General features: G+C 40.2%; 1 protein-coding gene across 3 annotated transcripts in view; it reads right to left on the bottom strand.

The window, feature by feature from the left end:
* Positions 1-10,371, bottom strand: part of camk2b2 (calcium/calmodulin-dependent protein kinase (CaM kinase) II beta 2) — a 35,508-nt gene extending 25,137 nt beyond the window's left edge. For 2 of the 3 annotated variants that reach the window (XM_086152713.1, XM_086152715.1), the window contains exons 1-6: positions 10,312-10,371; positions 9,967-10,211; positions 7,068-7,162; positions 5,966-6,025; positions 3,847-3,901; positions 3,451-3,516 (exon numbers count right to left, since the gene is read on the bottom strand). In XM_086152713.1, coding sequence (XP_086008839.1) covers positions 3,451-3,516; positions 3,847-3,901; positions 5,966-6,025; positions 7,068-7,162; positions 9,967-10,190 — 500 coding nt within the window. In that variant the 5' untranslated portion in view covers positions 10,191-10,211; positions 10,312-10,371. The remainder of the gene's footprint in view (positions 1-3,450; positions 3,517-3,846; positions 3,902-5,965; positions 6,026-7,067; positions 7,163-9,966; positions 10,212-10,311) is intronic. The other variant, XM_086152714.1, reaches the window with a different exon arrangement.

Raw genomic sequence — 10,371 nt, 5'->3', positions numbered from 1 at the left:
TAATTTTAATTAAATAATCACAAATTGTTTTTGCTACGAAGTTAATCTTAATTAAATAATCACACATTAACTGTAATGGTAAGTTAATTTTGATTAAATCATCATAAGTTAATTTTAATGTTAAGTTAATTTCAATTTAATAATCACACATTTTCAGTAACTTTAAGTTAATTTAAATTAAATAATCACAAGTTAATTTGAATGTTAAGTTAATTCTAATTTTATAATCATAAGTTCATTGTAATGTGTTAATTTTAATTAAATAATCAAGTTAATTTGAATGTTCTAGATAATTAAATGGTAATTATTATATTATTAATTATTATATAATTATTATCATTATTCTGGTTACATTAATAATTATAGTTACATTATAATTATAATGTCAGTACATTTATATGATTATTAATGATTTTAAAGTTTTAATCAAATGCCAAAAAAAAATTAGTATTATAATTATTATATTATCAATTATTATATGATTATTATCATTATAACAATTGTAATTATAGTGTCAGTATATTTATGTGATCATTAATGATTTTAAAATGCCAAAAAATGTAAACATTTAAATTACAATTTTCATTTTGTTCAATTTACATGATACCTGGTTGCCCCGTGTTACATTAGCATTAGCATAGATGTAAAGAAAAGGGTTTACTAGTTGATCTGTTACAACATAAATCCTTTTATATCAGGTTAAGAAATCCACGTGGTCAAACTATCCTGGCGAATAAAGAAAAATATTTTATATCAATATCAATTTGTTGTTTTTCTGGAAGGCTAACTTTAGCATACTTAGCTCCGCCTGCACAGAGGACACTGATGTGGATAACCTGCGTTCTAATGGCGGCATCGCGGGTAACAACAACGACATGAATCCTGGGAAATGTAGTTTATGGCCGACGAACGCGTTTGACTTCTTTATTTTATGATAATCTGACTTTTCGACACGTTCTCTTGGGTCACATTAAATGAGGTTACGGGCCGCGCCTGGCCCACGGGCCTTGAGTTTGTCACATGTTAGACGTAGCACGAGTGTTAGACACAGCAGCTGTGCTAGGCTAGTAGTTAGCTAGTGCTAGTTTACGGCTGCTAGCTCAGTGGGTCAATGCTGGATCCTCTGGTGAAGGAGAGCAGTGATAAAGGGAAGGAGTGCAGCTTGTTAGCTGGTTGGCTAGTTAGCTAGTGCTAGTTTACAGCTGCTAGCTCAGTGGGTCAATGCTGGGGTGGTGGTGAAGGAAGTAGGGCAGCCATGAAGGGGAGGGAGTGAAGCGCACTAGCTAGTTAGCTAGTTATTACTAGTTTGCAGCTGCTAGTGCAGTGGGTTAATGCTGGAGGCTCTGGTGAAGGAAGAAGAGCAGTGATGAAGAAGTGCGGCTTGCTAGCTGTTTAGCTAGTTAGCTAGTGCTGGTTTACAGCTGCTAGTTCATTGGGCCAATACTGGAGTGGTGGTGAAGGAGGTAGAGCAGCGATGAAGGAGTGCAGCTTGCTAGCTGGTTAGCTGGTAAGCTAGTGCTAGTTTACAGCTGCTAGTTCAGAGGGTCAATACTGGAGTTTTGGTGAAGGCGGTAGAGAAGCGATGAAGGGAAGGGAGAGCAGCTCACTAGCTGGCTAGCTAGCTAGTACTAGTTTACAGCTGCTAGTTCAGTGGGTCAACGCTGTAGGTTCTGGTGAAGGAGGTAGAGCAGCGATGAAGGGAAGGAGTGCAGCTTGCTAGCTGGTTAGCAGGTTAGCTAGTGCTAGTTTACAGCTGCTAGTTCAGTGGGTCAATGCTGTAGGTTCTGGTGAAGGAGGTAGAGCAGCGATGAAGGAGTGCAGCTTGCTAGCTGGTTAGCTAGTCAGTACTAGTTTACAGTTGCTAGTTCAGTGGGTTAATACTGGAAAGGTGTCGCAGGAGGTAGGGCAGCGATGACAGGGAAAGGGTACAGCTCACTAGCTGGTTAGCAGGTTAGCTAGTTAGTTCCTTTATTTGTTTGTTTGTTTAGAGGAGGAGGGGCTTCCCATGATGGCGCCCGGAGGAGCTCGCCGCCGCACAGATGGCGTGGCGACAGGAAGCTGTCGGTGAGATGCCGCTGGACCGCCATCAAGACCAACTCGCCCACACACACACACACACACACACACACACACACACACACACACACACACACACATAATATATGCAACGCGAAGCAGGGAGGGCAGATGAGGAGGAGAAGAAGAGGCGGCAGAGTCACTCTTTATCCTAATAAAGGAGAGTTTTAGGTTGTAATTCTAATTTAAAAGGTGTTATTACACCTATTTATGATAATAGATGTGTTATTACACATTTATATTGCAAGTGCTATAATCACACTTTTTTTTTTCAGTTTTAAACACGCTGAAGGAACTGATCGTTACATAACCAAATCACATGTTGAAAACTAAAATTTGATTTTTTTAAACATTATTAACTGGATGAAAAGAATATAAAATATAATAGACAGGATAACAAAAACATATATATTTTTTGAATTATTCCATCTATCATTTTCTATTTAATAATAATCCTCATCAACAAAATAAAATATATTATAATATGTAATATGATACATGGGATTGTATCATTGTATATATAGTACTCATATATATATATATATATATACTATAGTATATATCTATTATATTATCAATCCAGCCATATATTATATAATATTATATTATTATATAATTTATTATTATATATTATATTTATTATTATATAATATAATATATATTATTATATTATATTATGCATCTTGTATTTGCAAGTGTTATTTGCAGTCCTTATGTCCTCTATCGTAAGTCGCTTTGGATAAAAGTGTCTGCCAAATGTAATGTAATGTAAAAATATTACATTATATTATATATTATTGCTGTCATCATTATTTTAATTTCTTCTTTCTTTTTTTTCTTCTAAATATTGGATTTTAAAAACAAACCACTTATTTAATCCTATAAACAAATATTCCTAAGTTAGAGCAAAGTCCCCTTTTTTTTTTTTAATGATTTTTTTTTAATTTCTATAAAATCTGACGACGTTAAACTACTCGTCTTTCCTTTTTTCCCCTCCTTTCCTCGTCCCTTTCCATCCCTCCCTTCTCGCGCCTCCACAAACCGCCTACACAGTAAAATTGATTTAAGTCTGCCTCCTGAGGGGTTTGCAGCATGGGTGTGTGTGTGTGTGTGTGTGTGTGTGTTCCCTGCATTTCCATCTGTCTGCAAATTCTTCTCACTCGGGAGAGAAAAATAAATAAATAAATAAATAAAAATAAGAATTTTTTTTTTTCGTGATTCGGGTCACGAAGCGAAGAGCCTCTTTCTTGCAGGAATATGTTAAAAAAGAACAATGTGAGCTAATGAGACGGGATTTCTGGGCTGCAGCACTGCGGAGGCGGTGTGTGTGTGTGTGTGTGTGTGTGTGTGTGGCGGGGGGAGGGGGGTGTTTACCTGGCATCCGCCTCGCTGTAGTACTCCCTCGCCACGATATCCTCAAACAGCTCGCCTCCCGTCACCCTGGGAAACGCAGGGATGGAGGTTAGGAGGGGGGATGTCCTCATTAAGGGGGGAAACCCCCGGCTGAGGGATTCACTCGGGCTGCGTTGCCATGGAGACTGACTCCCGTGCGGGGGAGTGTGCGCTAAAGCGCTAGCTGCAAGGAGGTTTGGGGGGGCGGCTGTTACGTAATGGGGGGTGTTTGCCTCGAAAGATGGGGGGGGGGAGTGGATGCAGGGGAGGGCGAAGGAAAGGAAAGGAAAGGAAAGGGAAGGGAAGGAAAGGAAAGGAAAGGAAAGGAAAGGAAAGGAAAGGAAAGGAAAGGAAAGGAAAGGAAAGGAGGGAACTCACAGGTCAAAGAGGAGGTAGTGGAATCCTTCCTCCGAGATGCTGTCATGGAGACGGACTGGGGGTGAAGATGGAGAGAAGAAAAAAAAGAGAGGGAGTTGTCAAAATGTTGCTGCTTCTTTGTCGATTTGGGAGGAGCGGCGGCCGAAAAGAATTTGCCACATAGCTTGGGGAGAAAAAAAAAAAAAAAGTTTTCTAGAGAAGGATCTAGAGAAGGCCTGGAAAAAGAACGTGGAGCGCATTGAAAAGGAAATGTAAAAGAATGCAGTGAAAATATTTGGATTTTTTTTTTTTTTTTAAGATTGAATAAAACCCAACAAAAGCAGTTCCAGAGCAGAATCTAGAGGATGACGTGACTCTGGAAGGGCACGGAAATAGACATATTGATGGGGGAGAAAAAAAAAAAAAAGTTTTCTAGAGAAGGATCTAGAGAAGGCCTGGAAAAAGAACGTGGACCGCATTGAAAAGGAAATGTAAGAGAATGCAGTGAAAATATTTGAATTTTTTTTTTTAAGATTGAATAAAACCCAGTAAAAGCAGTTCCAGAGCAGAATCTAGAGAGGATGACGTGACTCTAGAAGGGCACGGAAATAGACATGTTGATGAAAAAAAAAAAAAAAAAAAAAAAAAATCTTTTCTAGAGAAGGATCTAGAAAAGGCCAGAAAGGCCTGGAAAAAGAACGTGGAGCGCATTGAAAAGGAAACGTAAAAGAATGCAGTGAAAATATTTGAAATTTTGTTAAGATAGAATAAAACCCAGTAAAAGCAGTTCTAGAGAAGAATCTAGAGAGTATGATGTGACTCTGGAAAGGCCCGGAAATAGGCATGTTAATGAAAATAAAAAATAAAACATTTAAATCGCTGCAAAAAGATTGTTATGTATCTGGGGAAAAAAAAAAGAATTATCCTAGACCTTTTCTAGAGCAGGATCTAGAGAGGACCGCGCACCGAAATGTGTGTAAAAAAAGGTTAATAAATTTGAAAAAGTTCACCGCCTATCTGGAAAAAAAATTTAATAGAATGAAAACACGGCGAACAGTTGTCTGCGCTTTTCTAGAGAAATGAGATGCCTCTGGAAAAGGCGTGTAAAAGAAATGTAAAGGAAAAAAATACACCGCACAAAGGTTTGCCTAATATCTGGAAAAATAATAGACGAGAATGCCGCAAACATTTTTGAGTGAAGGATCTAGAGAAGGCCACGCACCTCAAGGAACAAGTTTAATAAAGTAAAGAAAAATAATACCCTGTGAAAAGTTTGCCACTATCTGGAAAAAAAAAAAGAAGAAAAGTGCTCAAAAAATTCTCTGCACTTCTGTAGGAATGACAACAGGTCTCCACCAGAAATGGCCAGAAAAAGAAAAGTTAGAAAAAGGGTGCACTAAAAAAGGTTTGCCATATATCTGGAAAAAAAATCAATTGGAATAAAATGTATCAAAAAGTTCTCAGCACTTTGTTGAGAATGATCTAGAGAGGACGATCCTCCTCCAGATACAGCCAGAAAAATAAGAAGGAGCACGTTTAAAAAAGCCAAGTAAAGAAAAAAAAATGCTGTAAAAAAGGTTTGTCACATATCTGGAAAATAACAGACTGGAGTGACAGAGACGTTTTCCAGAGAAGGATCTAGAGAAGGCCACACCCCCCTGGAAAGAGTTAGGAAGGCATTTAATAAAGTAATGAAAAATAATACACTGTAAAATGTTTGTCACATATCAGGATGCTGCAAAAAGTTCCAGTGGAACTCGGCACTCCTCTAGAGGAGAATCTAGAGAAGATGACGGAACGCCACAAACGCCCAGATAAGAAAGGAAAGGTAGGAAAAAAAAAAAGCAATGTGCTGAAAAGGATTAACTGCATATCTGAAGAAAATAAAATGCAGCAAAAAGTACTTTTCTAGAGAAGGATCCAATCGACTAATAGAGAGCACCCCAAACGTTTTCAAGAGAAGTATCTAGAGAAGGCCATGCACCTCCGCGGACACAAGAGGAACGAGTTTAACAAAATAAAAAATACTATTGCGCTCTAAGAATATTTGCCACATATCAGAAAAAAATAGAAAACCCTGCAAAAAAGGATCTAGAAAAAAATGTAACCATCTCTGGTCTGTGATTGGACGGCATCTCACCAATGTTGGAGTGTTTGAGGAGTCTGCAGATGCGAGCCTCCCGCTCCAGCTTCTGGTGGTCTGCCGGTCACATGACAGGTCACGTGACATACAGGAAACAGGAAGTAAAGGTGAGACACACACACACACACACACACACACACACACACACACACACACACACACACACACACACACACACGCGAGAACAGCCTGAGGAGGAGCATCTGCTCCAGATGTCTTTAACCTTCTGACGGGGGGAAGGAGAGGAGGAATAAAACAAGGACAAGGAAAGGAGACGAGGATAGAAGGGAAGGAAACAAGGAGGCACGGGAGGAGACGTTCGCATGGCGTGACAACGCGCCCGTCTGTGATGTCACTTCCTGTCGGATATTAAAAGCAACACCGATGCTATTTTTTCCCGGCGTCTGATGTCGTGTCTGAAAACTGGAAATAGATCCGCGGCAGACGAGGAGACGAGGAGACAAGGAGACAAGGAGACATGGGGAGGTGAGGGACGGATGCAAGGAGACATGAAGGAAAAAAGGATGCAACTACATTTTCTGACCTGAATGAATAACAGCAGGAGACAAGGATGAAGGAGTCAAGGTGTCCAGGAGAGGAGACAAGGATAGGAAACATAGAAGTAGGAAGCAGGAGACAAGGAGACAAGGATGTAGGAGTCAAGGTGTCCAGGTAAGGAGACAAGGGTAGGAAACAGGAGACAAGGATGAAGGAGTCAAGGTGTCCAAAAGAGGAGACTAGGATAGGAAACATGGAGGTAGGAAGCAGGAGACAAGGAAACAGGAGACAAGGATGTAGGAGTCAAGGTGTCCAGGAGAGGAGACAAGGATAGGAGACATAGAAGTAGGAAGCAGGAGACAAGGAGACAAGGATGTAGGAGTCAAGGTGTCCAGATAAGGAGACTAGGATAGGAAACATGGAGGTAGGAAGCAGGAGACAAGGAGACATTGACAAGAAATGAAGGTGGCAAGGAAACAGGTGTTACGAGGAAGGAGACAAAGAGGAGGAGGGAGGAAGAAGGATAAGGAGAGAGGAAAGAAGAGAAGGCGACACACACACACACACACACACACACACACACACACACACACACACACACCTCTGGCCGACAGCTTCTTGGTGTTGATGATCTTGGCGGCGAACTCCTGGCCGCTGCACACTTTAACGCAGCGACGCACCACCGAAAAGGCTCCCCTGGAAAACACCGGGTCAGAGGTCAAAGGTCAGAGGTCAGAGGTCGTGACAACAACGACACACAGGAAGTAAGACGCACTTTGGGTTCGAAGCGGATCTAGAAGCGGATATTTTCAAATCCAGAAGCCCAGACCAGACGAACGCTGGGATAAATCGGCGTGTCGTCAGCAAAGCGAATGACATTTGGTCATTTGGTTATTTTATTTTCTTTTGGTTATTTTAGGTCCTATAAAAAATTAAAAATTAAAAAAAAAAAAAAAAAAAGGAAAAATGGAAGCAATGTTTTGATTTTGAAAAGCTACTTTCTTATGGTTTTATTTTCATTTGGCTATTTTTACGTTCTAAAAAAAAAAAATAAGAATATGGAAAATACATTTCAGAATAAAGCAAAAAGTTAGGTAATGTTTTTCTTTTGGAAAAACAACTTCTCACTGTTTTATTTTCATTTGGCTATTTTTACGTCATATTAAAAAATGAAAATGAAAAAAATACAAATAAAAAAGAAAAAAGTTCAGTAATGCCTGTTTTTAAAAAAATAATTTCTCACTGTTTTATTTTCATTTGGCTATTTTTAAGTCATGTAAAAAAAACAAAAATGAAAAAAAAAAACAAATAAAGGAAAAAGTGAAAAATGTTTTCGCTTTTCCAAAGATAACTTCTCACTGTTTAATTTCATTTGGCTACTTTTAGGTCATGTAAAAATTAAAATGAAAAAAATACAAATAAGAATAAAGAAAAAAGTACGGTAATGCCTGTTTTTAAAAAATAATTTCTCACCGTTTTATTTTCATTTGGCTATTATTTGGTCATATAAAAATGAAAATGAAAAAAATACAAATAAAAATAAAGAAAAAAGTTCTTTAATTTCTCTTTTTAAGATAATTTCCCACTGTTTTATCTTCATTTGGCTATTTTTGGGTCATTCAAAAAAATAAAAATGAAAAAAATCCGAATAAGAATAAAGAAAAAAGTACGGTAATGCCTGTTTTTAAAAGATAATTTCTCACTGTTTAATTTCATTTTACTATTTTCAGGTCATATCAAAAAAATAAAAAAAAACAAACAAATACAGCAAAAAGTTAAGCTCGTAGGCAGATTGATTTGCTATTTGAGACATTTGTAAGCCATTTATACCAACAGCCAATCGGCTTCTGGCATTATTTCATGATCTTGAGGAATACAAGATAATATTTCATGGCTGTTTTTATTTTATATGTATATATAAATACATATTTGGGGCTCAGTTGGAAGAGTGGGCGCCCCTCCCATCCCAAGTGCCCCTGAGCAAGGCACTGCTTCCGGCGGTTCGGTCGTCTAACTTCCCGTTTCTTCCACGCACATGCGTTTACCTTCACGTCTCGCCTTTCGCCACAGATCACAGTGTCATCTGCAAAACATCGGAGTCCATGGAAATACCCGTCTCACCTCTCCTGTCAGCCTGTCTGTCGCCATAGCAACCAAGAAGGAGGTCAGAGATGACCCCGATGCACTTCAACCTCCACCCGGAGTTCCTATGTCACCGCCTCACAGCGAGCATACATGTCCTGCACCCGCCCAATATACTTATCACATAAGTGGAGACCATTAAGCACAAACGTGGATATATTTTTCCAGTTTTGATTTCTCACAGGAAGTAAAGCGCCCAGTTCTATCTTTTTATTTATTATTTTTTCCCGTCGCCGTCCTCCGTCTCCAAACCACCGACACATCGCAAGAAGTGACAGCGGCGGCGCAGAGATGACGTTAACATCCAGGGCAGCTGCCACTGCTCCCGGAGAGTCTATTGTCTTTTGACTTATCACCCACGCACACACACACACACACACACACACACACACACACACACACACACACACACATACAAAATAGAAACATCAACATCCGGCACATCGGCAACAGATTTGAGGAACATGTCCCAGCGTGAGTCGACGCCGCTGAGCTGAAAGTCACCCACGCAAAAAAAAAAAACCCGATGGTGACAACACACACACACACACACACACACACACACACACACACACACACACACACACACACGCTTCATTGCAGCGAAGCACAAGATGACTTCAGGGCTCAGAGTCAAGTTCTTGCTGATTTTTTTATTTTTTTATTTTTTTTTTGCTCGTATTTAAAAAAACAACAACATATGATTCTAAAATAAAAATAAAAAAAATTCCATTTAAATTCAAAAATCAGAAGATCACAGCTGAATTTTTAGAAAATCAGCAAAAAAAAAAACGGAGCGAAATATTAACTGGAAAAAAAAATGGTATTATGTTTTCAGCCAATATCTTCACACGCAAACATGATAAATGTTTAAAATATTATATTTTCCTAAAAAAAAAAAATAATAATAATAAAAATGTGCACTTTGATCACGTGCGTTGAGTCCGATCTGGCGGCTCCAGATCACGTGATAAAAACGTGAAGAAGCAGCTTTTCTTCTTCATTCAACTCAATCCCACATGATTGGGACAGTTTGTCCCTAATTAGCCTCTGGCCAGCGGAGGCATCTGCGTGCACGCGCGTGCGTGCGTGCACACTCACACCGATTCTTCACACACACACACACACACACACACACACACACACACACACACACACACACACACCCTTCTCCGTGCATTACCCCCATGCAGGAACCCCTTTTATTTTGGAAAAGGGGGGGGGGGTTCCTCCTCGTGTGCGTGTGCGTGCGTGCGTGTGTTTGAGGAGTGGGGCTATCCCCACGCGCGCACGCGACTCGATGACAACACGCGGGAAGGGGTGTGTGCGTGCATGTGCGTGACGAAGACGACTCTTACTTGCCCAGCTCTTCGTACAGTTGATATTCGTCCGTGAAGCGCGTGCACGTGGTCGTTGCCATGATGCTTCCTTTGTCGGACACGCGGAGGCGCGGCGGCGGCGGGGGTTCCGGTCGGAGTCCGGCGTGCGTCCGGCGGGAGTCCGGTGCGCTCGGTGCGTCGCTGCGGACTGGAAGGAGGGGGTTCCTCTGGATTCTTGCTCCGCCCACTTCCAGACCGCTCATTCTAGAGGAAGGAATGACGCTCTAAAAATAAACAACGGTTACAAAAGAAGCCGATGTTGACAAATAGAAGAAATGGAAAAGGGGGAAAAACATGGAGCTGGAATTTGTGTTGGAAAAACACCTGGGATAAGTGATCTAGAAAAGGGTAATCCACTCGACACCGGCGAGAAACGATCGGGAG

This window comes from Fistularia commersonii, chromosome 9, assembly GCF_037954325.1.
Source record: "Fistularia commersonii isolate RoL2024-O1a breed Wild chromosome 9, RoL_Fcom_v1.0, whole genome shotgun sequence".
NCBI classification, from domain to species: Eukaryota; Metazoa; Chordata; class Actinopteri; order Syngnathiformes; family Fistulariidae; genus Fistularia; species Fistularia commersonii.
This window is presented reverse-complemented; position numbering and strand designations above follow the sequence as displayed.